This window comes from Chiloscyllium plagiosum, unplaced genomic scaffold (genome assembly GCF_037043375.1).
Source record: "Chiloscyllium plagiosum isolate Xiang-an unplaced genomic scaffold, Cpla_swu_hap1 HiC_scaffold_7, whole genome shotgun sequence".
Lineage (NCBI taxonomy): Eukaryota > Metazoa > Chordata > Chondrichthyes > Orectolobiformes > Hemiscylliidae > Chiloscyllium > Chiloscyllium plagiosum.
The window spans coordinates 107,222,445-107,249,460 of record NW_028270145.1 but is presented as its reverse complement, the minus strand read 5'-3'; the positions used below and the strand labels follow the sequence as shown (position 1 = coordinate 107,249,460).

Genomic DNA, 27,016 nt, shown 5'->3' with positions numbered 1-27,016 from the left:
TCGGAAGAGTTGTTGACAGTGAGGAAGGATGTGGCAGGTTACAGCAGGATATAGAGAAGCTGCAGAGCTGGGCAGAAAGGTGGCAAATGGAATTCAATGTAGCTAAGTGTGAGGTGATTCACTTTGGGAAGAATAACAAAAAGATGGGGTACTGGGCTAATGGTCGGATACTTGGTAGTGTGGATGAGCAGAGGGATCTTGGTGTCCATGTACACAGATCTCTGAAAGTTGCCACCCAGGTAAATAGTGCGGTGAAGAAGGCATATGGCGTACTGGCTTTTATTGGTAGAGGAATTGAGTTCCGGAGTCCTGAGGTCATGATGCAGTTGTATAAGACTCTGGTGCGGCCGCATCTGGAATATTGTGTGCAGTTTTGGTCGCCATACTATAGGAAGGATGTGGAGGCACTGGAACGGGTGCAGAGGAGGTTTACCAGGATGTTGCCTGGTATGGAAGGAAGATCGTATGAGGAAAGACTGAGACACTTGGGGCTGTTTTCATTAGAGAAAAGAAGGTTTAGGGGTGACTTGATTGAGGTGTACAAGATGATTAGGGGGTTAGATAGGGTTGACAGTGTGAAACTTTTCCCGCGTATGGAGTCGGGTATTACAAGGGGGCATAGCTTTAAATTAAGGGGGGGTAGATATAGGACTGAAGTTAGGGGTAGGTTCTTCACTCAGCGAGTCGTAAGTTCATGGAATGCCCTGCCAGTAGCAGTGGTGGACTCTCCCTCTTTATGGGCATTTAAGCGGGCATTGGATAGGTATATGGAGGATAGTGGGTTAGTATAGGTTAGGTGGGCTTGGATTGGCGCAACACGAGGGCCAAAGGGCCTGTACTGCGCTGTATTCTTCTATGACCGGAGGATAGCAAATGTTGTTCCCTTGTTTAAGGAGGGGAGTGGGGACAACCCTGGTAATTATAGGCCAGTGAGCCTTACTTCGGTTGTGGATTAGATGTTGTAGGAAGTTATAAGAGATAGGATTTATAATCATCTGGAAATGTATAGTCAACATGATTTTGTGAAGGGTAGGTCGTGCCTAACTAACCTTACTGAGTTCTTCGAGAAGGTGACAAAACAGGTGGATGAAGGTAAAGCGGTTGATGTGGTATATATGGACTTCAGTAAGGCATTTGATAAGGTTCCACAAGGTAGGCTATTGCACAAAATACGGAGTTTCAGGATTGAAGGTGATTAAGAAAATTGGATCAGAAATTGGCTAGCTGAAAGAAGACAGAGGGTGGTGGTTGATGAGAAATGTTCATCCTGGAGTACAGTTATTAGTGGTGTGCCGCAAGGATCTGTTTTAGGACCACTGCTGTTTGTCATTTTTATAATGAGCTGGATGTGGGCGTAGAAGGATGGGTTAGTAAATTTGTGGATGACACTAAGCTAGGCAGAGTTGTGGATGGTGCCGAAGGATGTTGTGGGTTACAGAGGGACATAAATAAGATGCAGAGCTGGGCGGAAAAGTGGCAAATGGAGTTTAATGTGGAAAAGTGTGAGAGAGTTAACTTCGGAAGGAATAACAGGAATGTAAAGTACTGGCCTAATGGTAAAATTCTTGGTAGTCTAGATGAACAGAGAAGTCTCGGTGTCCAGGTGCATAAATCCCAGAAAGTTGCCATCCAGGTTGATAGGGTTGTTAAGAAGGCATATGATGTGTTGGCATTTATTGGTAGGGGGATTGAGTTTTGGAGCCACAAAGTCATGCTTCAGCTGTACAAGACACTGGTAAGGCCGCACCTGACATATTGTGTGCAGTTCTAGGAAGGGTGTGGAAGCTTTGGAAAGGGTTCAGAGAAGATTTACTAGAATGTTGCCTGGTATGGAAGGAAGGTCTTACGAGGAAAGGCTGAGGGAACTGAGGCTGTTTTGTTGGAGAGAAGAAGGGCTGAGAATAGACAGAATGCAGAGCTGTGCTGAGAAATGGCAAATGGAGTTCAACCTTGATAAATGCGAAGTGATGCATTTTGGAAGGTCGAACTCAAATGCTGAATATAGGATTAAAGACAGGATTCTTGGCAGTGTGGAGGAACAGAGGGATCTGGGTGTGCAAGTACATAGATCCTCAAAGTTGCCACCCAAGTGGATAGGGTTGTTAAGAAAGCATATAGTGTTTTGGCTTTCATTAACAGGGGGATCGAGTTTAAGAGCCACGAGGTTTTGCTGCAGCTCTACAAGTCCCTGGTGAGACCACACTTGGAATATTGTGTCCAGTGCTGGTCGCGCTATTATAGGAAAGATACAGAGGCTTTGGAGAGGGTGCAAAGAAGGTTTACCAGGATGTTGCCTGGACTGGAGGGCTTGCCTTATGAAGAAAGGTTGAATAGGCTCGGAGTTTTCTCTCTGGAGAGAAGGAGGAAGAGAGGAGACCTGATCGAGGTGTACAAAATAATGAGAGGAATAGATAGAGTCAATAGCCAGAGACTTTTCCCCAGGGCAGGATTGACTGGTTCGAGAAGTCATAGTTTGAAGATATTAGGAGGAAGGTATAAAGGAGATGTCAGAGGTAGGATTTTTACACAGAGAGTTGTGAATGCATGGAATGTGTTGCCAGCTGTGGTGGTGGAAGCAGAGTAACTGGGGAAATTTAAGCGACTGCTGGACATGCACATGGATAGAGTGAGTTGAGGGGTGCGTAGGTTGTTACTATATTTTACATTAGGATTAAATCTCGGCACAACATCGTGGGCCTAAGGGCCTGTTCTGTGCTGTACTTTTCTGTGTTCTAAGGTTGAGAGGTGACTTAATCGAGACGTATAAGATAATCAGAGGGTTAGCTAGGGTGGACAGTGAGAGCCTTTTTCCATGGATAGTGAAGGCTAACATGTGGGGACATAGCTTTAAATAGAGGGGTCTTAGATTTAGGATAGATATTAGGGGTAGTTAGGGGGTAGTTTCTTTACTCAGAGACTTGTAGAGGCGTGGAATGGCCAGCCTGCAACAGTAGTAGATTCGCCGACGTTAAGGGCATTTAAATGGGCATTGGTCTTACATATGGATAATAATGGAATAGTACAGGTTAGATGGGCATCAGATTAATTTCACAGGTCAGTGCAACATTGAGGGCTGAAAGATCTGTACTGCGCTGTAACGTTCTATGTTCTATTTAAGGAAGGATATACTGGTATTGGAGGGGGTCTAAAGGGGGTTTACAAGAACAATCCCAGGAATTGTCACATGAGCAGCAGTTGAAGATTCTGGGTCTGCACTTGATGGAATTTAGAAGAATGAAGGGGGATTTCACTGAAACTTGCAGAATACTGACAGACCTGGATAGAGTGTTTGTGGTGAAGAAGTTTCCATTGGTAGGAGAGACTAAGACCAAGGGCACAGACTTGGAGTGAGTGGGACAACCCTTTAGAACTGAGAGAGGACGAATTTCTGGAGTCAGTGCGGTTAATCTGTGGAACTCATTGCTGCAGAAGATTGTGGAAGTCAAGTCATTGAATGTTTTTAAGACAGAGCTCGATCAGGCTGTTGATTACTAAAGCGGGAAGGCAGGAAAATGAGGTTGAGAAACGTATCAGCTATGGTTGAATGGTGCAGCAGACTCGATGGGGCAAATGGCTTAATTCTGCTCTAATATCCAATGATATTATAACATGATTGATCATCCAACTTAATACTCTCTTCACCCCTTCTCCCCATACCCTTTGATCCCTTTAACTCTAAGAATTATATCTTCTGCCTTCTAGCAAACATTTATTATTTCAGTATCAACCACCTTCTGTGTTGAGAATTCCACAGGCTCACCAACCGCTGGATGAAGAATGTTTTCCTCATCTCAAACTAAATGGCCTGTCTCATACTCTTAGACTAACCCCTGATATTATTTTGAAGAAGAGCAGGGAATAATCCTGGAGTCCTGTGCAATATTCATCCCTCAATAACATAACTGCAATGGATTATCTGATTGTTAGTTGTTTGAAAGAATCTGTTGTGCACAAACTGATGCAACATTCCTTACATGGCATCAATGACTGGACTTCTAAAGTACTTCATTTACTGTCAAGTGTTTTGGAAGGTGCTTTAGAAATTCAGTCCTCAGCCACATAAATACAGTGGTGACAAGAGCAGGTCAGAAGCTAGGGATCATGAGTAGGCTATTACCTCCTGACTCCTCAAAGCTGGTCAAGTGTCTGCAAGGTACTAGTTAGGAATGTGATAGAATAACCTTCACTTGTCTGGATGGGTGCAGCTCCATCAACATTCAAGAAGCTTGACACCATCCTCAAGAAGTCTCCAAAAGCCTTCTTCACTATCCTATCTACATGTGACTCTACTTTCAAGGAACTATGAATCTGCATGTCCTTGATATGTATGTACCTGTCAGGCAGGAAAGAAATGGTCGTGTGAGGGAACCTTGGTTGACGAGGGAGGTTGAATGTCTTGTAAAGAGGAAGAAGGAGGCTTACACAAGGTTGAGGAAACAGGGTTCAGACAGAGCAGTGGAGGGATACAGGATAGCCAGAAGGGACCTGAAGAAAGGGACTAGGAGAGCTAAGAGAGGGCATGAAAAATCTTTGGCGGATAGGATCAAGGATAACCCAAAGGCATTTTATGCGTATGTGAGAAACATGAGAATGACGGGAACGAGGGTAGGTCCGATCAAGGACAGTAGTGGGAGACTGTGTATTGAGTCGGAAGAGATAGGAGAGGTCTTGAATGAGTACTTTTCTTCAGTATTTACGAACGAGAGGGACCGTATTGTTGAAGAGGAGAGTGTGAAACGGACTGGTAAGCTAGAGGAGATACTTGTTAGGAAGGAAGATGTGTTGGACATTTTGAACAACTTGAGGATAGACACGTCCCCCGGGCCTGATGGGATATATCCTAGGATTATGTGAGAAGCAAGAGAGGAAATTGCAGAACCGTTGGCAATGATCTTTTCGTCTTCACTGTCAACGGGGGTGGTACCAGGGGACTGGAGAGTGGCGAATGTTGTGCCCCTGTTCAAAAAAGGGAATAGGGATAACCCCGGGAATTACAGGCCAGTTAGTCTTACTTCGGTGGTAGGCAAAGTAATGGAAAGGGTACTGAGGGATAGGATTTATGAGTATCTGGAAAGACACTGCTTGATTAGGGACAGCCAGCACGGATTTGTGAAGGGTAGGTCTTGCCTTACAAGTCTTATTGAATTCTTTGAGGAGGTGACCAAGCATGTGGATGAGGGTAGAGCAGTGGATGTAGTATACATGGATTTTAGTAAGGCATTTGATAAGGTTCCCCATGGTAGGCTTATGCAGAAAGTCAGGAGGCATGGGATAGAGGGAAATTTGGCCAATTGGATAGAAAACTGGCTAACCGGTCGAAGTCAGAGAGTGGTGGTAGATGGTAAATATTCAGCCTGGAGCCCAGTTACAAGTGGAGTTCCGCAGGGATCAGTTCTGGGTCCTCTGCTGTTTGTAATTTTTATTAATGACTTGGATGAGGGAGTCGAAGGGTGGGTCAGTAAATTTGCAGATGATACGAAGATTGGTGGAGTTGTGGATAGTGAGGAGGGCTGTTGTCGGCTGCAAAGGGACTTAGATATGATGCAGAGCTGGGCTGAGGAGTGGCAGATGGAGTTCAACCCTGTCAAGTGTGAGGTTGTCCATTTTGGAAAGACAAATAAGAATGCGGAATACAGGGTTAACGGTAGGGTTCTTAGTGAGGTGGAGGAACAGAGGGATCTTGGGGTCTATGTTCATAGATCTTTGAAAGTTGCCACTCAGGTGGATAGAGCTTGTAAGAAGGCCTATGGTGAATTAGCGTTCATTAGCAGAGGGATTGAATTCAAGAGTCATGAAGTGATGTTGCAACTGTACAGGATTTTGGTTAGGCCACATTTGGAGTACTGTGTGCAGTTCTGGTCGCCTCACTTTAGGAAAGATGTGGAAGCTTTGGAGAGGGTGCAGAGAAGATTTACCAGGATGTTGCCTGGAATGGAGAATAGGTCGTACGAGGATAGGTTGAGAGTGCTAGGCCTTTTCTCGTTGGAACGGCGAAGGATGAGGGGTGACTTGATAGAGGTTTATAAGATGATCAGAGGAATAGATAGAGTAGACAGTCAGAAACTTTTTCCCCGGGTACAACAAAGTGTTACAAGAGGACATAAATTTAAGGTGAAGGGTGGAAGGTATAGGGGAGATGTCAGGGGTGGGTTCTTTACCCAGAGAGTGGTGGGGGCATGGAATGCGCTGCCTGTGGGAGTGGTAGAGTCAGAATCTTTGGTGACCTTTATGCGGCAATTGGATAGGTACATGGATGGGTGCTTAAGCTAGGACAAATGTTCGGCACAACATCGTGGGCCGAAGGGCCTGTTCTGTGCTGTATTGTTCTATGTTCTATGTTCCATGTTCTATGCATTCCAAGGTCTCTTTGTTCAGCAACATTCCCCAGGACCTTAATATTAAGTGTATAAGTCGTGCTTTGATTTGCTTTTCCAAAATGCAGCACCTTGTATTTATCTAAATTAAACTCCATCTGCCACTCCTCAGCCCATTGGCCCATTTGATCAAGATCCTGTTGTACTCTGAGGTAACCTTCTCTGCTGTCAACAACACCTCCAATTTTGGTGTCATCTGCAAACTTACTAACTATATCTCTTATGCTCACATCCAAATCATTTATATAAATGATGAAAAGCAGTGGACTGAAGTCCATATTTTCAAGAAGTAACAAAAAGGATTGATGAGGGCAGAGTGGTAGAAGTGACCTACATGGACTTTGATAAGACGTTCAGCAAGGTCCCTCATGGGACACTGATTAGCAAGGTTAGGTCACATGGAATACAGGGAGAACTAGCCATTTGGATACAGAACTGGTTTGAAGGTAGAAGACAGAGGGTGGTGGTGGAGGGTTGCTTTTCAGACTGGAGGCCTGTGACCAGTGGAGTGCCACAAGGATCGGTGCTGGGTCCACTGATTTTCATTATTTATGTAAATAATTTGGATGTGAACATAGAAGGTATACTTAGTATGTTTGCAGATGACATCAAAATTGGAGGTTTAGTGGACAGCGAACAAGATTACCACAAAGTACAATGGGACCTTGATCAAATGGGCCAATGGGCTGAGGAATGGCAGATGGAGTTTAATTTATGTAAATGCAAGATGCTGCATTTTGGAAAAGCAAATCAGAGCAGGACATATACACTTGATGGTAAGGTCTTGGGGAGTGTTGCTGAACAAAGAGACCTTGGAGTGCAGGTTCATAGTTCCTTAAAAGTAGTATCGCAGGTCGATAGGATAGTGAAGAAGGCGTTTGGTATGTTTTCCTTTATTGGTCAGAGTATTGAGTATAGGTGTTGGGAGGTTATGTTGCGGCTGTACAGGACATTGGTTAGGCCACTTTTGCAATATTGCATGCAATTCTGTCTCCTTCCAATCGGAAAGGTGTTGTGAAAGGGTTTGGAGTATTTGAGCTATAGGGAGAGGCAAAATAGGCTGGCGCTGCTTTCCCTGGAGCGCTGGAGGCTTAGGGGTGACCTTATAGAGGTTTATAAAATCATGAGGGGCATGGATAGGATAAATTAACAAGATCTTTTCTCGAGGGTGGGTCACACAGCGGGTGGTGCATGTATCGAATGAGCTGTGATGGAGGCTGGTACAAACATGTAGATGAGAGTAAACCGGTTGAGGTGGTGTGTATGGATTTCAGCAAGGCGTTCGATAAGGTTCCCCACAGTAGGACTTTATACAAAATGCGGAGGAATGGGATTATGGGAGATATAGCAGTTTGGATCAGTAATTGACTTGCTGAAAGAAGACAGAGGGTGGTGGTTGATGGGAAATGTTCATCCTGGAGTCCACTTACTAGTGGTGTACCACAAGGGTCGGTGTTGGGTCCACTGCTTTTTGTCATTTTTATAAACGACCTGGATGAGGGCGTAGAAGGGTGGGTTAGTAAATTTGCAGATGACACTAAGGTCGGTAGAGTTGTGGATAGTGACGAAGGATGTTGTAGGTTACAGAGAGACATAGATAAGCTGCAGAGCTGGGCTGAGAGGTGGCAAATGGAGTTTAATGCGGATAAGTGTGAGGTGATTCACTTTGGTCGGAGTAACCGGAATCCAAAGTACTGGGCTAATGGTAAGATTCTTGGTAGTGTAGATGAGCAGAGAGATCTCGGTGTCCAGGTACACAGATCCTTGAAAGTTGCCACCCAGGTTGACAGGGTTGTTAAGAAGGCATACAGTGTTTTAGCTTTTATTAATAGAGGGATCGAGTTCCAGAAGCATGAGGTTGTGCTACAGCTGTACAAAACTCTAGTGCGACCGCACTTGGAGTATTGTGTACAGCTCTGGTCACCGCATTATAAGAATGATGTGGAAGCTTTGGAAAGGGTGCAGAGGAAATTTATTAGGATGCTGCCTGGTATGGAGGGAAGGTCTTATGAGGAAAGGCTGAGGGACTTGAGGCTGTTTTTGTTAGAGAGAAGAAGGTTGAGAGGTGACTTAATAGAGACATATAAGATAATCAGAGGGTTAGATAGGGTGGACAGGGAGAGTCTTTTTCCAAGTATGGTGACAGTGAACACGAGGGGGCATAGCTTTAAATTGAGGGGTGATAGATATAGGACAGATGTCAGAGGTAGTTTCTTTACTCAGAGAGTAGTAAGGGTATGGAATGCTTTGCCTGAAATGGTAGTAGATTCGCCAACTTTAAGTACATTTAAGTCGTCATTGGACAGGCATATGGACATACATGGAATAGTGTAGGTTAGATGGGCTTCAGATTGGTATGACAGGTCGGCGCAACATCAAGGGCTGAAGGGCCTGTACTGCGCTGTAATGTTCTATGTTCTATAATTACAACATTTGAAAGGCATCTGGATGGGTACATGAATAGGAAGGGTTTAGAAGGATATGGATCAAGTGCTGGCAAATGGGACTAGATTAGTTTAGGATATCTGGTCGGCATGGACGAGTTGGACTGAAGGGTCTGTTTCATCTCAATGACTCTTTAACTCTCCCACTGATGCACCATCTCATAAGTTATACACAACAATTCACCAAAGCCAGCACTTTTCTAACCCATAACCACCACCATCTGGAGAGACAAAGACAGCAGATACATGGAAACATATCACCTGCAAGTTTCCTTTCAAATCTCTCACTACCCTGACTTGGAAATATATTTCTTGAGTGTCACTGGGTCAGAATTTTGAAAATCCATCCCTAACTGTATTCCGAACGGTTACCCAAACGTCAATTAGCCGAATTTCAGATTTTCCGAACAAGGTTCAAGGTCCCATAAAAGCGTTATCCATTATCCAAACAATCAGTTATCTGCACAATCAGTTATCTGAACAAAATACTCCCTTTGGATAATTGAGGTTGTTCTGTAGTGGGTCTCCTTAGAGCTAAAGGACTGTCGTGCTTCAAGAAGGCAGCTCACTACCACCTTCTCAAGGCATGTGCAATAAATGGTGGCCCATTCAGTGAAGCCTCGGCTCATTGAATGAAGAAAGAAAATATTATTTCTTATTTTCCTTTTTAATGATCAGTGTTTGTGACTAGGCTTCTCCTTTGCTGTTTAAATGATTAAAATTGCCTGACGTGACATTAGGAGAGCCCATTACTGCTGCACAGATGATTGGCTTCGTTGTTTCAGATCATTTCACATACTTTAAACCTCTTCATTACCTTTTATAGTCAGCTGTTCTGCGATTAAAATCTTTTCCTTTCTTTTCTTCTTTGTCTCCTGTTTGTCTGTTCCAGCATCCTCTTTGCAGATATCGAAGGATTCACCAGTTTAGCCTCGCAGTGCACAGCCCAGGAACTGGTCATGACACTCAATGAGCTCTTCGCCAGATTTGACAAGCTTGCATCGGTAAGTGAGTGCTGATTGCCTTGTCCTATCCAGCTATTGCCTCTTCCGTAGTTACTTCGGCGGCCGCAAGCTTCATAGAACATAGGAATTAGGAGCAAGTGTAGGCCATTCTGGCCCTTGAACCTGCTCTGCTGTTCGATAAGATCATGGCTGATCTGATGGTGACTATGGCAACAATTTTCTGACTGTCGCCTCTACCCATTAACCCTGGCTACCCTGTCAAACAAAATCCATGTAACTCAACTTTGAACATCATCAATGACCCAGCCTCGGCTGCTTTTGAATAAAACCATGATGTGGAGGTGCCGGTGTTGGACTGGGGTGGACAAAGTTAAAAATCACACAACACCAAGTTATAGTCCGACAGGTTTATTTGAAAGTAGAAGCTTTCGGAGCGCTCTGACAGTTTGTACTTTCAAATAAACCTGCTGGACTATAACCTGGCGTTGTGTGATTTTTAACTTTGAGGGAAGAGAATGCCGAAAACTTTGTGAGAGATTTTTCGCCTTCTCCTTTTCAAAAGGGAGACCTCGTATCTTTAAACTATAGCCCCTATTTTGAGGTGTCCCCACGAGGAAACATCCTCTCAACACCTGCTCTGTCAACCCCCCTTAGAATATAGTGTGTTCCAATAAGGTATTTATTCTGGTAAACTTCAATGAGTGGAGGCTTATCCTTTTCTCATGAAACAAATCCCTTCATTCCAGAAATAGCCAAACTTTCTCTGTTTGCTTCCAATACAAGTGTATACCTCCCTAAGTGAGGGGACCACAACGAAGTGAATAAGAACACTATCTGCAGGCTTGAATTGGTTCCTTCTCCAGCAGTCTTCTGCTTCCTTATTTTGTTTCTCTCTCTCCTGTTACTTTCCCAGGAGAACCACTGTCTGCGAATTAAGATCCTGGGTGATTGCTATTACTGTGTGTCGGGACTACCAGAAGCTCGAGCAGATCATGCGCACTGTTGTGTCGAAATGGGGGTGGATATGATTGAGGCTATTTCGTAAGTATGACAACTGTTCACCTTAACCATATACCACTTTGCTGCGTGGGAGGTGTTCATTCTTTCTCTGTGTCTTACTGAATAACTACTGGTGTAGGAGGCAAACCAGGAGTTTAGGAGCTGGAGCAAGCAGATGAATGGTGATCTTCTGACAACAGCGAGATATTAAATAGTTGCCCACACACTTTATAACCCCAGATCTAAAGAATACATTTGTCTTTCATGACCATAAGACAATAAGACCATAAGATGTAGGAGCAGAAGTAGGCCATTCAGCCCATCAAGTCTGCTCTGCCATTCTGATGAACCTCATCTCCACATTAGTGCCTTTTCCCCATTAGTGCCCTTGGTTTCCTTACTGATTAAAAATCTGCCCATCTTAGCCTTGAATATACTTAACAATGCAACTTCACTCGCCCTCTGCATTGAAGAATTTCACAGATTCATGACCCTCTAACAGCAGAAGTTCTTCCTATTGAAAAAAAACTCATCCTATTCCCCATCTTAAATGTGTGACCGCATATTGAGAAATTATGACCTCTAGTTCTAGACTCTCCCACAAGGGGAAAGAACCTTTCCACATCTGCCCTGTAAAGTCCCCTAAGAATGTTCTATGTTTCAATAAGGTTGCCTCTTACTCTTTTATGTTCTGACAGGTACAGGCCCTTTCCACTTAGCATCTCCTCATTAGACAGTGTGAGTTCTTTTTATTCAATCATGGTACTTGGGGCATGGTGGCTGGGCCAGTATTTATTGCCTGTCCCCTCATCGCCCTTGAGAAGGTAGTGGTGAGCTGCCTTCTTGAAATGCTGCAGGTCATGCTCTGGTAGAGAGACTCACAGTGCCACTGGGAAGGTAATTCCAAGATTTTGACCCAGCAGCAGTGAAGGAACAACAATACATTTCCGGTGGCTTGACGGGGAACTTGCAGGTAGTGGGGTTCCAAGTACCTATTGCCCTTGTCCTTCGAGGTAGAAGTGGTCATGTGTTTGGACGGTACGTCTAATGAGCTTTGGTAAAGTTGTGCAAAGATCTTGTAGATAATACATACTGCTGCTACTGAGCTTCAGTGTTGGAGGCAGTGGATGCTTGTGGATGTGGTGCCAATCTACTGGGCTGCTTTGCTCTGGATGATGTCAAGCTTCTTGAGTGTTGTTGCAGCTACACCCATCCAGGCAAGTGGGGAATATTCCATCACCGTCCTGACTTGTCCATTGTACATGGTGGCTTGGCTCTGGGGAGTCAGGAGGTGAGTTACTGACTGCAGTGTGCTTAGCTTTTGACCTTCTCTTGTAGCCACTGGCAATGGTGCAGAACATTGTGCAATCATTGCTGAACATCCCCAATTCTGCCCTTAGAATGGGAGAAAAAATCATGGAGTCATAGAGACGTACAGCACAGAAACAGACCCTTTTGTCCAACTCGTCCATGCCGACCAGATATCCTAAATTAATCGAGTCCCATTTGCCAACATTTGGCCCATAGCCCTCTCAACCCTTCCTAGTCATGTACCCATCCAGTTGCCTTTTAGAGTTCATAGAATCCCTACAGTGTGGAAGCAGGTCATTTGACTCAATAAGTCCACACCGACCCTCCGAAGAGTATCCCATCTAAACCCATTCCCTTACACTATTACTCTACATTTACCCCTGTCTAATGCGCCTAACCTACAGATCCCTGAACACTATGGGTAATTTAACATGGCCAGTTCACCTAACCTGCATATCTGTGGGAGGAAACCGAAGTACCCGGAGGAAACCCACGCAGACACGGGGAGAATGTAATTGTACCAGCCTCCACCTCTTCCTCTGGCAGCTCATTGCAGATACTCACCCCCTCTGCATGAAAGATTTGCCCCTTAGGTCCCTTTTAAATCTTTCCCCTCTCACCTTAAACTTATGCCCTCTAGTTTTGAACTTCCCTATTCTGGGGAAAAGACCTTGTCTATTTACTCTATCCATGCGCCTCATGATTTTATAAAACTCTATAAGGTCACCCCTCAGCTTCCGACGCTCCAGGGAAAACAGCCCCAGCCTGTTCAGACAGGGTGTCTCCCTCTTGCACAAACCCTGGCAACCCCAGCAACATCCTTGTAAGTCTTTTCTGAATCCTTTCAAGTTTCACAACATCTTTCCGATAGGAAGGAGACCAGAATTGCACGCAATATTCCAGCAGTGGCCTAACCAATGTCCTGTACAGCCACAACATGACCTCCCAACTCCTGTACTCAATACTCTGACCAATAAAGGCAAGCATACAAACGCCTTCTTCACTATCCTATCTACCTGCGACTCCACTTTCATGGAACAATGAACCTGCACTCTGAGGTCTCTCTGTTCAACAACACTCCCCAGGACCTTACTATTAAGTGTATAAGTCCTGCCCTGATTTGTCCTTCCAAAATGCAGCACCTCACATTTATCTGAATTAAACTTCATTTGCCAAATCCTCAGCCCATTGGTCCATCTGATCAATATCCCGTTGTACTCTGAGGAAACCTTTTACATTGTCCACTACAGCTCCAATTTTGGAAATGATTGATGAAGCAGCTGAAGGTGGTTGGGCCTAGGGCACTATCCTGAGGAACTCCTGCAGAGCTGCACTGGAGCTGAGATCACTGACCTCCAACAACCACGACCATCTTCTTACGTGCCAGGTGTTATGTACCAGATCAGACCCCTCAAAATATTTAAGAAGGTAGCCTAGACCCTAACCTTTTCTTATTTTAAAGGTAGATATAAAGTGGGTGTTCCATTTTTGATGCAACTGGTCAAACCACTCTGTTAAGCAAAGCAATTTATTTAAGCATTCTAGTCAAAATACAAACAAACAAAAGAGGAATTTAGAAAAACTTAGCTTTTAGAGTCATAGAGATGTACAGCATGGAAACAGACCCTTCACTCCAACTTGTCCATGCCGACCAGATATCCTAACCTAATCTAGTCCCATTTGCCAGCACTTGGCCCATATCCCTCCAAACTCTTCCTATTCATATACCCATCCAAATGCCTCTTAAATGTTGCAATTGTACCAGCCTCCACTACTTCCCCTGGCAGCTCAATCCATACACGCACAACCCTCTGCATGAAAACATTGCCCCTTAGGTCCCTTTTATATCTTTCCCCTCTCATCCTAAACCTATACCCTCTAGTTCTGGACTCCCCACCCCAGGGAAAAGACCCTGTCTATTTATCCTGTCCACGCCCCTCATGATTTTATAAACCTCTATAAGGTCACCCCTCAGCCTCTGATGCTCCAGGGAAAACAGCCCCAGCCTGCTCAGCCGAATAAAAGATACAGTACCTATCTTTAATTAACTGTTCCATATAGCAGCATTCCATAATCATGCCACTTGGCAAAAAGATAAATTCAGACACAGATTCTTACATGCCGTTCAATATCAAGCGAGATTTCAGAGGAAGTCACAGTTAGGGATCATTTCCTACAGCTCCAACTCTTCTGGGATGCAAATAGCTTCGGTTGCTACAGCTAAAAAAAAACTAAAAAGCCTGATCTGGGAGAACTGGCCACTTCCCTTCCGTTGTTACATCTGTTTTAAAAAAAAAAACCTAAAGGCCTCTTAAATCATTGACTTAGGCTGGTGTCCAGTAGACACTTTGGCATATCTGCCTTTACAAACTCTCTTCAAAAAAATCCAGGACAAAATAACCTTTTTTAAAGTGACAGCATTGTCACACAGGCATGACACCAAGCAGCAGGGAGATTGTCCCGATTCCCATTGATCTCATTTTTGCTTGGGTTGCTTAATGCCACACTTGGTCGAATACGGCCTTGATGTCAAGGGATGGCACTCACACCTCACCTCTGAAATTCAGCACTTTTGACCATGTTTGACCAAGGCTGTAATGAGTCAGGAGCTGAGTGGCCCTGGCGGAAACCAAACCGGGAGTACACACTGAGCACGTTATTGCTGACCAGGTGCTGCTTGACAGCACTGTTGGTTACACCTTCTGTCACTTTACTGATGATCAAGAGTAGACTTAATGGGGTGGTCATTGGGCTGGGCTGAATTTATCCTGCTTTTTGTACAGAGGATACAATTGCCATGAAGATGCCAATGTTGTAAGTGTTCTGGACCAGCTTGGCTGGAGAGCAGCAAGTTATGAAGCACCAATCTTCAGTACTATGGCCAGAATGTTGTCAGAGTCCATAGCCTTTTCAGTATCCGGCCCCTCCAACTGTTTCTTCATGTCACATGGACTAAATCGAATTGGTTGAAGACTGGCATCTTTGATGCTGGGGGCCACTGGAGGAGGCTAAGATGGTTCATTCACTTGACATATCTGGCTGAAGATTGATGCAAATGCTTCAGCCTTATCTTATGCACTGATGCGTTGGGCTCTTCCATCATTGACGTGGTCAGTCACTCCATTCCCTTCTTTGTCATCATCCACTTCAGGTAACTACTAACTCACCACATAAAAAGAAGACTTTTAATGAAGAAGTGCCTTTCATAACATCCAAAGATGCTTCAGTACTTTGGGGAGGAGGTCATGTTCCTGGATTGTAATGTCATTTGACAAATTGTTGAAAACCCCAGGCTAATGCTTTAGTAAAATGGGTGTAAATCTCACCATGAGAAATGGTGAAATTTGAGCTCAATAAAAATCTAAAATTGAAAAGCTGGCCCAACAATGACCATATAACAACTGTCCATATAACAATGACCATATAACAAAAAGCCATCTGATTGACTAACAACCTTTGGGGAAGGTAATCTGCTGTCCTTTCCTGGTGAAGCCTGCATGTGATACTAGACCCCCAGCACTGTGACTGACACCTAAATGCCTCTAAATTGGCACCAGCAAGTCACTGAAATCAAGGGCCAGTTCGACATGGGATACAAATGGTGGCTGAGCCCACATCCCATGAACAATTCTAAAAGTTACTTATAACATGTCGGAGAAGTAGCAGCCAGTTTGTCCAAGCAAGGACCCAGATACATCAATGAAAAGTTCTAATATAAAACAAAGAACTGTGGATGCTGGAAGTCTGAAACAAAAACAGAAATTGCTGGAAAAACTCAGCAGGTCTGGCAGCATCTGTGGAGAGAAAGCAGAATTCATGAATCAGATTCAGTGACCCTTCTTCAGAACAGCAAGTTGGGTTAGAATCATAGAATCTCTATGGTGTGGAAGCAGGCTATTCGGCCCATCAAGTCCACACCAACCTTCTGAAGAGCATCCCACCCAACCCAATCCCCCTACCCGGTAACTCTGCATATCGTATGTCTAATCCACCTAGCCTGCACATCCCTGGACACTGTGCGCAATTTAGCAAGGCTAATCCACTTAAGATTCTCCAGCAATTTCTCTTTTTGAATTAAATTGAGGCAAAGATTGAAGGATCACTGGCGAAAAATTTCCATGTGCTTTTTCAAAATCATGGGATGTCGTGTGACCACCTGAGATGACAGATAGGGTTTTTGGAACAGAACCGAACTGAAAGCCAGTGTTTCCATAAGGTATTGCCTCAGTACTACATTGGGAGTGTTAGCCTATGTACTTCAAGATTCAAGAAGGCAGCTCATGACCATCTTCTCAAATTGTCCTTCTTAAGGGCACCTCGGCATGGGCAATAAATGCTGACACAGCCAGCAACACCCACGTTCCACGAATTAAAAAAAACTTAAATGGAATTTGAATTCATAACCTACTGTCTTAGAGGCAGCATGCTACAGAGCAACACCAGACCCCCTAGCAATGTGATTGACACTTAACTGACCCCTGAATTGGCCCTAGTAAGCCACTAAAATCAAGGGCCAGTTCAACATGGGAAACAAATGGTGGCTGAGCCCACATTCTATGAACAATTTAAAAAGATATTTAAAACGTGTCGGGAGAAGTGGCAGCCAATCACAATAGCCATTGACATAGTCACAAATGGTGGACATGTACCGTACACTTTGGTAAGTCTTAATGGAAACAGCTGGCTGTGGGCCACATGACAAAGTTAATTCAGTTTTCACTACATCAGGCTTCTGACAGTATTTTGGGAATCAGACTCCACAGGTCTGCCTGTTCTCATCATAAACTACAAGGACTGTCTAACTCTTTAAGAACGAAAGTCACAATTGCATTAAATAACACCTTTCAAAACTACACAGACATGCCGAAGACACTCTGAGCCAATGAAGTATTTTTGAAATCGAGATTCAATTGTAATTTAGGAAGTACAATGTTCAATTTGTACATAGAAATCTCCGATAAACAGCAGTGCAATATCAGCCAGGTTTTGGGATGTTGGCGGGGCGATCGGGGGAAACTTCTCTACCTGTTTGAAATATGCTTACCTGAGAGGGCACCTGGCAACTTAGTTTATCATATCACTCAAATAATAGCACCTCAAACAGTGCAGCAGTCTTTCACTACTGTACTAGATTGTCATCTTTCATAGAAAAGTAAAGCACTGAACAGGCTCTTTGGCCCATGATGATACTGGCTTAGTCTGGATTTGTACCCACAACCATTCTGACCCAAAGGCAAGAGCATTGAAAGTACTGAGCCATGTCAACTATTTTGCCAATCGCTACTTTCAGGTCTTTTGGGATCCTTGCATTTTCATCTTGACAGCACATGTCATCTGCCTGAGAAGGCAGCCTCCCAGAAACATTAAAATTAGCCTCCAGTGAGGTTGCAATGGCGCTGAGAGAAGGGACCAGACAGGAGGAAATGTTTCAGAAATACAGACCCATTGTGGTCTGACTTCTCTGGCTTCACACTGAGGAGATGTATTAAAAGCTGTGAAATAGAGATTTAACAAGAGCGCTGACACAGTCCTTGCTGTCCTGTCTTTTCAGATTAAGATATCATCCAAATTAATTAGCAAAGTGTCTGTAATTGTAAAATGTCTTATTTAAAAACCGGTTTCCATTGTAGACACTAGCTAATCCCAAGGGATGTTCCTTTGATAACGAGACACAGAAATGTAATCCAGTCTTGGTATCACAAACTGCCCTACTTTTACTCATGAGTGAATTGAAATTTTATCATTATTATGGGGCAAAATCAGTGGAACTAAAATAAGAATCATATCTTTGTAAGTACATAAGCTCATGCATTCAAAACAGGAACAGGACTAGGCCCCTTGAGCACATTCTGACATTTAGTAAAATCATGATTATTCTGATTACTCCACATTCCCACATAGTTCTGATATGTTTTCAGTCCCAAACTAAATGGAAATGCAACTATCTATGCCTCAAAAACATTCAAAAACTCTGCTTTCACTACTCTCTGTGAAAAAAGGTTCTTCTCATCTCTGTCTTAAATGGGCACCCCTTATTAAAGATGGCATAAACCATAAGATATAGGAACAGAATTTGAACATTCGGCCCATTGAGTCTGCTCCACCGTTTGAACATGGCTGATATGTTTCTCAATTCCATTCTCTCGACTTTTCCCCCTAACCCTTGATGGCCTGACTAATCAAGAAGATATCTTTCTCTGGCTTAAATATTCAATGAGTTGGACTTCATAACCCTCTGCAGCAATGAATTCCACAGACTCAACTTTCACTGAAGAAATTCCTTCTCAACTCAGTTCGAAAGTGTTGTCCCTTCACTCTGAAGCTGTGCCCTTGGGTCCTAGTCTCTCCTGCTAGTGGAGACCTTTACTCCACGTCCACTCTATTCAGGCCTGTCAGTGTTCTGTAAGTTTCAATGAGAACCCCCCTCTCCCAATCTGCATCAAGTACAGACCCAGAGTCCTCAATCACTCCTCATATGACAGGCCCTTCATTCCTGGGACAATTTCAGTCAATCTCCTCTAGACCCCTTCCAACACCAGAGCATGCTTCCTTAGATATTGGGCCCAAAGCTGCTCATAATATTCCAAATGCATGCTGACTAGAGCTGTATACAGGAGGAGAAAGTGAGGTCTGCAGATGCTGGAGATCAGAGCTGAAAATGTGTTGCTGGAAAAGCGCAGCAGGTCAGGCAGCATCCAGGGAACAGGAGAATCGATGTTTCGGGCATAAGCCCTTCTTCAGGAATTCCTGAAGAAGGGCTTATGCCCGAAACGTCGATTCTCCTGTTCCCTGGATGCTGCCTGACCTGCTGCGCTTTTCCAGCAACACATTTAGAGCTGTATACAGCCTTAGCAGTACATTTCTGCTCTTGTATTCTAGTCCTGTTGAGAACAATGCTAATATTGCATTTGCCTCCCTGACTGCCATCTGAACCTGCATGTTAACTTTGAGAGAATCATGAGTGAGGACTCCGAATTCAGTTTTTGCTTCAGATTTCTGAAGCCTTTCCCCATTTAGAAAATAGCCTATGCCTCTATTCTTCCTACCAAAGTTCATGACTTCACATTTTCCCATATTGTATTTCTTCTGACACTTCTTTGCCCACTCTCGAAGCATGTCTCGGTCCTTCTGCAGCCTGTGCTTTTCCTGAACGTTCTCTGCTCCTTCACCTTTCTTTGTGCCATCTGCAAACTTAGCAACAATGCCCTCAGTTCCTTCATCCAGGTCATTAATGTGAATAAATGTGGCCTACGAGGGAGAAGGCAATTCTGGATCTGGTGTTGTGCAATGAACCTGACTTGATGAGAGACCTCGAAGTAAAGGTGCCATTAGGAGGTAGTGACCAAAATATGATAAGTTTTAATCTGCAGTTTGAGAGGGAGAAGGGAGAATTGGAAGTGTCAGTGTTGCAGTTGAACAAAGGGAATTATGGACTATGAGGGAGGAGCTGGCCAAAATTCAATGGTTCAATACCCTAGCAGGGATGGCAGTGGAAAAACAATGGCAGATATTTTTGGAAATAATGCAGAAGGTGCAGGATCAGTTCATTCTAAAGAGGAAGAAAGATCCTAAGGGGAAGCAGGGGTGGCCCTGGCTGACGAGGGAAGTTAAGGACTGTATAAAGATAATAGAGAAGAAATATAACATGGCAAAGATGAGCGGGAAGCCGGAGGACTGGGAAACTTTTAAAGAGCAACAGAGGATAACTAAAAAGGCAATACATGGAGAAAAAAATTAAGTACGAAGGCAAACTGGCCGAAAATATAAAGGAGGATCGTAAAATCTTTTTTAGGTACGTGAAAAGAAAAAAACGGTTAAGACTAAAATTGAGCCCTTGAAGACAGAAACGGGTGAATTTATTATGGGGAATAAGGAAATGGCAGAAGAGTTGAATAGGTACTTTGAATCTGTCTTCACTGGAGAAGACACAAGCAACTCTCCCAGATGTAATAGTGGCTGAAGGTCCGAGGGTAATGGATGAACCGAAGGGAATTTATATTAGGCAGGAAATGGTGTTGGAGAGACTGTTAGGTCCACGGCTGATAAGTCCCTGGGACCTGAAGGTCTGCATCCCAGGGTACTGAAGGAGGTGGCTCTAGAAATCATGGATGCGTTGGTGATCATTTTCCAATGTTCTACAGATTCAGGATCACTTCCTGCGGATTGGAGGGTGGCTAATGGTGTCCCACTTTTCAATAAAGGAGGGAGAGAGAGAAAACAGGGAATTGTGGACCAGTTAGTCTGACATTAATGGTGGGAAAGATGCTGGAGTCAATTATAAAAGATGAAATTACGACTCATTTGGATAGCAGTAACTGGATAGGTCAGAGTCAGCATGGATTTACAAAGGGGGAATCATGCTTGATTTATCTTCTGGAATATTTTGAAGATGTAACTATGAAGATGGGCAAGGGAGAGCCAGTGAATGTAGTGTACCTGGACTTTCGGAAAGCTTTTGATAAAGTCCCACATAGGAGATTAGTGAGCAAAATTAGGGCACATGGTATTGGGGGCAAAATACTGACTTGGATCGAAAATTGGCTGGCTGACAGGAAGCAAAGAGTAATGGGTCCCTTTCAGAGTGGCAGGCAGTGACCAGTGGGATACCACAAGGTTCGGTGCTGGGACCGTAACTCTTTACAATATACATTAATGATATAGATGAAGGTATTAAAAGTAGTATTAGCAAATTTGCTGATGACACAAAGCTGGTATTAGGGTGAAATGTGAGGAGGATGCTATGAGAGTACAGGGTGACCTGGACAGGCTAGGTGAGTTGACGGATGCATGGCAGATGCAGTTTAATGTGGATAAATGTGTGGTTATCCACTTTGGTGGCAAGAACAGGAAGGTGGATTACTATCTAAATGGAGTCAAGCTAGGTAAAGGGGAAGTGCAACGTGATCTAGGTGTTCTTGTACATCAGTCAATGAAAGCAAGCATGCAGGTACAGCAGGCAGTGAAGAAAGCTAATGGCATGCTGGTCTTCATAACAAGAGGAATTGAGTATAGAAGCAAAGAGGTCCTTCTGCAGCTGTACAGGGCCCTGGTGAGACCGCACCTGAAGTATTGTATGCAGTTTTGGTCTTCAAATTTGAGGAAGGACATTCTGGCTATTAAGGGAGTGCAGTGTGGGTTCACAAGGTCAATTCCCAGAATGGCAGGACTATCATATGTTGAAAGATTGGAGCGACTGGGCTTGTATACACTTGAGTTTTGAAGTATGAGAGGGGATCTGATTGAGATGTATAAGATTATTAAAGGATTGGACACTCTGGAGGCAGGAAACATGTTTCCGCTGATGGGTGAGTCCAGAACCAGAGGACACAGTTTAAAAATAAGAGGTAGGCCACTTAGAACAGAGTTGAGGAGAAACTTCTTCACCCAGAGAGTGGTGGATCTATGGAATGCTCTGCCCCAGAGAGCATTGGAGGCCAAGTGTCTGGATACTTTCATGAAAACGATGGATAGAGCTCTTAAAGATAGTGGAATCAAGGGTTATGGGGATAAGGCAGGAACAGGATAGTGATTGTGGATGATCAGCCATGCTCATAATGAATGGTGGTGTGGGCTCGAAGGGCCGAATGGCCTACTCCTGCACCAACGTCTATTGTCTATTGGTCCCGACATAGACTGCTGCAGAACGCCGCTCGTCACCAGCTGCCATGCTGAAAAAGACCCCTTCATCCTCACTCTCTGTCTTCTGCCAGTCAGCTAATCCTCTATCAGTGCCAGTACCTTGCTCGTGGGCTCTTAGCTTACTTAGTAGCTTCCTCATGGCACCTTGTCAAAGGCCTTCTGGAAATCCAAATTGATCACGTTCACTGGTTCTCCATTGTCTAACGTGCTTGTTACCTCCTCAAAGAAATCTAACAGATTGGCCAGGCATGACCTCCCCTTAATAAGCTGTGCTTAATTTAGCCCTATTTTATCATGCACTTCCAAGTACTCTGCAATCTCACCTTTAATGATCTACTCTAACACCTTGCCAATGACCGAGGTCAGACTAACTGGCCTGTAATTTTCCATCTTCTGCCTCCCTCAATCTTAAACAGGGGTGTTACATTCGTCATTTTCCAGTCTTCTGGGCACTGCTGACTCCACTGATTCCTGAAAGATCACCACCCGTGCCTCTACAATTTTCTCAGCTATCTCCTTCAGAACTCTTGGGTGTAGCCCATCTGGTCCAGGTGATTTGAACTTTCAGTTTCCCCAGCACCTCCCCCTTAGTGATGGCCACTATACTAACTTCTGCCCCTGACTCTCTTGTCATTCTAGTAGACATCTTAGTCTCTTGGTCTTCAAGAACTCCTTCAAATTAATTTGCTACCAAATACTCACCAGAAGTATAATAAATAGCACCAGAGGTAACTAGCATTGACTGCATAAATTTTTCCTGATGGTTTAACTAATCAAGGTATCATCAGCTGTGGTAATGAAATTGGAAGGACAGGCAAGTCCCAGTTTAAGGCCTGCGGTAGGTTTAGGGTTAGGGTTAAAGTGGAATTTACTGACTTGAGCCAGCCTCCCACTAGGGTGTGCTGTAGGTTTGCTACTTTGTGGTAACAAAGAAGCAGTTGAGAGAGGGAGTTGTGGATCGGGAGTGGCGGGATGGGAACAGGAGGCTGGAGGTATAGTCATAGTCAAGAAGGGAGGAGATGAGAAGGGATGGGGGGACTGGAGAGATGGAGACAGAATACAGTGGTGGGGGGATGGGGGTGGTGAAGAAAGAGGATGGATGGATGCAGAGCGAATTATCAGTTGGTGTTCCTGATAGCTTCCATTGGAGAGAGGCTGGTCAAGTAAGGACAGGATTGGAGCCTTCACAGTCATGAGCTGAAAATGTGTTGCTGGAAAAGCGCAGCAGGTCAGGCAGCATCCAGGGAACAGGAGAATCGACGTTTCGGGCATAAGCCCTTCTTCACATCGATTCTCCTGTTCCCTGGATGCTGCCTGACCTGCTGCGCTTTTCCAGCAACACATTTTCAGCTCTGATCTCCAGCATCTGCAGACCTCACTTTCTCCGCCTTCACAGTCATCCCTATCGACTCAATTATAGACCCCATACTGCCAAGAGTAGTCATTCAGGTGAGCTGTCAATAGTTGACTACAGACTATCATAATTTGATGCCTTCAAAAGAGGAAAGAGGTCAAATGGACTGCAGTTAAGGAGCTGATTTGTGACAACTTGGCATAGTTGCCAAATCTTCATACATGTAAGATATTTGATATGTATAGGTTTTCAATATGGCATATCAGACCAAGACAAAAATGAGACAAACAGGTGGCTGGAAGAACACAGCAAGCCAGGCAGCACCAGGAGGTGGAGAAGTCGACATTTTGGGCCAAGACCCTTCTTCAGGACTCAATCTCTTCATTCTCAAAGTCAATCTTTAACTTCTCCATTCCTCATTTGTAACATATCCAAATCCTTCCTTCTAAATTCGTGAGAATTGGGGGTTAATAAATTCGAACAAGGACGCATGGTGCAGAGGTAGTGTCCCTAACTCAGGCCAGGAAGCTCAGGTTCAAATCACAATGGCTGCAGAGGTGTGTAATAACATCTCTGAACGGAATGATCAGAAAAATATCCTAAACTCTGTCTGGATTAAGATTTGCTCAGAGACTGCTCAGGCTGGATGTAATTAGTCGGATTGCATAATTAATTAGAATGAGGCCAAGAAGATCAGTCAGCAGAACAATGTGAGGAGCCAGTTTATATTGGCTGACCAAGGTCTTTTCTGTTTAAACAATTACCAGGACCAATGAGGCTCGCTTCGGCCTGGATTTGGTCACTAACGATAATGAGGCCTGGCTTTCGTAATAAGCCAAGATGAAGCTAAAGATAAGTTCCAGCACTGAGTGATGATGCCTGGCTTTGATAAACATTAGCGTGCGGGAACTCAGTATGTACAAAGACAAGAGAATCCAGAAATGTAGTTACTTAAGGCAGATAAGGTTTAGGCGAACTTTAGCAGTGGTGTTCAACATTATAAGGGTTTAAAGTAAATGAGGAGTAAATCTTCAATAGTAACTTTCAAATGAATTAGATAAATATTTGACAAGGAAACATACAGCGCATAAGGAATGACCTGCGAATTTGGGACTAGTTAAGTATTCCTTTGAAAGGGCTGAATAGACACAACAGACTGAATAGCCTCCTCCATTGCTGAATAATCCTATAAGGAAAAAGACCTAAATTTATGACACTGGTAGAAAAAAAGTACTTATTATTGAAGTTTAATTATAAAAGAAAAGCTTGTATTCATGTGACATCTTTCCTGACTTCAGAATATCCCAAAGCACATTGCAACCGATGAAATATCTTTGAGTTGTGGTTACTATTATGATGTAGGAAACTTAGCCAGGCTGATTCCTGAGATGCCATAACTGACATATGAAGAGAGACTGGATCAGTTAATACTATATTCACTAGTGTTTAGAATAATGAGGGGGGGAGTTTTTAGAAACCCATAAAATTCCAACATGATTTGACAGGATTAATTCAGGAATGATGTTCCCAGTGTCCAGGGAGTCCAGAACCATCGGTTGCAGTTTAAGGATACAGGTTAAGCCATTTAGCATTGAGATGAGGAGATTTCTTTTCAGCCAGAGAATGGCAAGCCTGTGGAATTCTCTACCACAGAAAGTGGTTAAAGGCCAAAACATTGAAGGAAAGTTCTTAAGGCTAAAGGGAATAAGGGGAGTATGCAGGAACAGGGTACTAAGTTGGAATGATCAGCGGTAGCCAAATTGAATGATGGAACAAGCTCAAAGGGCTGAATAGCCTAACCTTGCTCCTGGTTTCTGTTTCTGTTGTCCAGACTAATTTTGCAGAGATAGTTTCCATCATCAACTTTAGGATAAAGACCAGGCAATCTGCTTATTTGGTTGAAAATATAGCGGGAGTAAGCCATTTGGACCCTCCAGTCTGCTCGACGTTTCGATACAATCATGGATGATTAGCTTCCTAAATCCACTTTCCCGACATAACCCCATATCCCCTTGATTCCCTTAGTGCGTGAGAATCTGTCAGTCTCTCTCTTGAACGACTGAGCATCCATTGTGCTCAGGGATCAGACTGGGATGTGTTCCAAAGGCATTTGGGAGAGTTTCCTGTTGCTCAGTCTGAGAGACCTGTGGGTAGCAGAGGGTGATAAATTTTGGGAGTGGTGGTATTATGTAGAAATTGAGAGGCACTGGAGATTTAGTGGAAGAGATGTGGCTGGTGAGGGTGGTAGAGATCGAGGGGTGTGAAATTCTGGGGACGATATGTGGCTGAGGAGGAAGGTTGTGGAGGTCAAACAGTTTGGAGATTAGGGGACAAGATGTGGCTGGAGAGAAGGAGTGTGGAGATCCGGGGAAATAGATATGGCACGGAATGGTTTGGAGGTTGAGGATTGTGGAGATTTGTGGGAAGAAATTTGGCAGGTGGAGTTGGAGATCGAGGGATGTGTAGGGTTAGAGGAAGAGATATAGTTGGGGAGAGGGGATGGAGACTGAGGAGTGTGGAAATTTAAAGAACAGATGTGGCATGGAAAGGGGGTTGTTGGAGATAGATGGGTTTGGAGATCTAGGGGACAAGATGTGACTGTGGGCGATTGAGAAGAGTAGTAGATATGGAGATTTGAGGAAAGATGTGGTGCTGAGGGGGTGGGCAGTGAAGTCTCCAGTTCAGTTTAACATTACATCAGAAAGACAAGCCCCTCCATCGGTGCTGCATTTCTTCAGTGCTGTCACTGCCAATGCTAGCCTGGAGTGGGAATTGAACCCACAATCTCTTGATTTAAATGACACATTACATTCCTTGTCCATTGTTCCTTTGAATGAGTGTTTGATGTCTGCAGCTATCCAAAAAAGAACGATAGTCTATTAGCAGCAATTTGATCATGATAGAACTTGTCCTGCACTGTTACCTATCAATATTTCAAACAAATAAAAAGGAATTAAAACTGAGTGGATATGACCCAGCAGGGCCGATGTTATCTTAATTCATGACGACATTAAAATTTCATTCTAGCATTTAACAGAGCAGTGCAGAATGCTTTCAGATGTGGGGGTGACTTTTGTATGGATTTAATCTGTAACATCTGGAATGAACAAGTTGACTGCCGATTCCAAGCATGAACTCTTCAAAGTAATTCCGATTTCTGTCGCTTTTTATGGAACAACTTTTAAAAAAGGAAGGCTTGCATTTGTACAGGGTCTCCAAAGTCCCCCAAAGAACTTTAGAACCAATGACGACCTTTTGAAGTGCTCTCACTGTTATAATATAGAAATCACGGCAGCCATTTGCAGAATTTTCCTACAAACTGCCGTGCAATAACAAATATATCTGTTGCTTTGGTGACGTAGGATAGATATTGACCCAGACACTTGAGAGAACAACCTTGTTCCTTTCCAGATAATGTCATTGGATCCAACATGTTCACTCATAAGGAAAGCATAACATCTCATTTGAAAGAAAGCATTTCTATCGTACAGTGCTCTCTCAGTTATCATTCCAGGATGTTTTGCTCAAGTTTTTGGAATGGACACTCACAATCTCCTGTTCTGATACTGAGCCATAACTGACTTGACAAAGATCTATCTTTTTATTCCTATCCCTCATGTCATTCCATTGTTTGTATGCTCCCATTTCCTGTTTCTTTTCCCTAGAATATATTAATTTTCACAGTTCACTGGAATAAATGTGTCCGCCATCTGTTTGCCAGTCCCACCAGCCTTCCGCTACCCTTTATCTGCTTTCCCCTTCATTTTGGCATACTCAGAGATTGTGCTTTCCACATCCAAACTCAAATTATCTATAGATGCATCTTCAACCCTGCACTTCCATCCATTCTCCAATCTCAGTGAACATCAGTTTATCCTGACTTATTGCTTTCTGCCCATTATCTAACTCTCTCTACAGTCTACTCCATGT

General features: G+C 43.8%; 1 protein-coding gene across 2 annotated transcripts in view; it reads left to right on the top strand.

Moving 5' to 3' along the window:
- The window catches only part of adcy5 (adenylate cyclase 5), a 424,142-nt gene that overhangs the window by 270,448 nt on the left and 126,678 nt on the right, over window positions 1–27,016 (top strand). For both annotated transcript variants that reach the window (XM_087989343.1, XM_043694258.2), the window contains exons 4-5: window positions 9,711–9,822; window positions 10,697–10,824. In XM_087989343.1, the coding sequence (XP_087845469.1) occupies window positions 9,711–9,822; window positions 10,697–10,824 (240 nt within the window). The remainder of the gene's footprint in view (window positions 1–9,710; window positions 9,823–10,696; window positions 10,825–27,016) is intronic.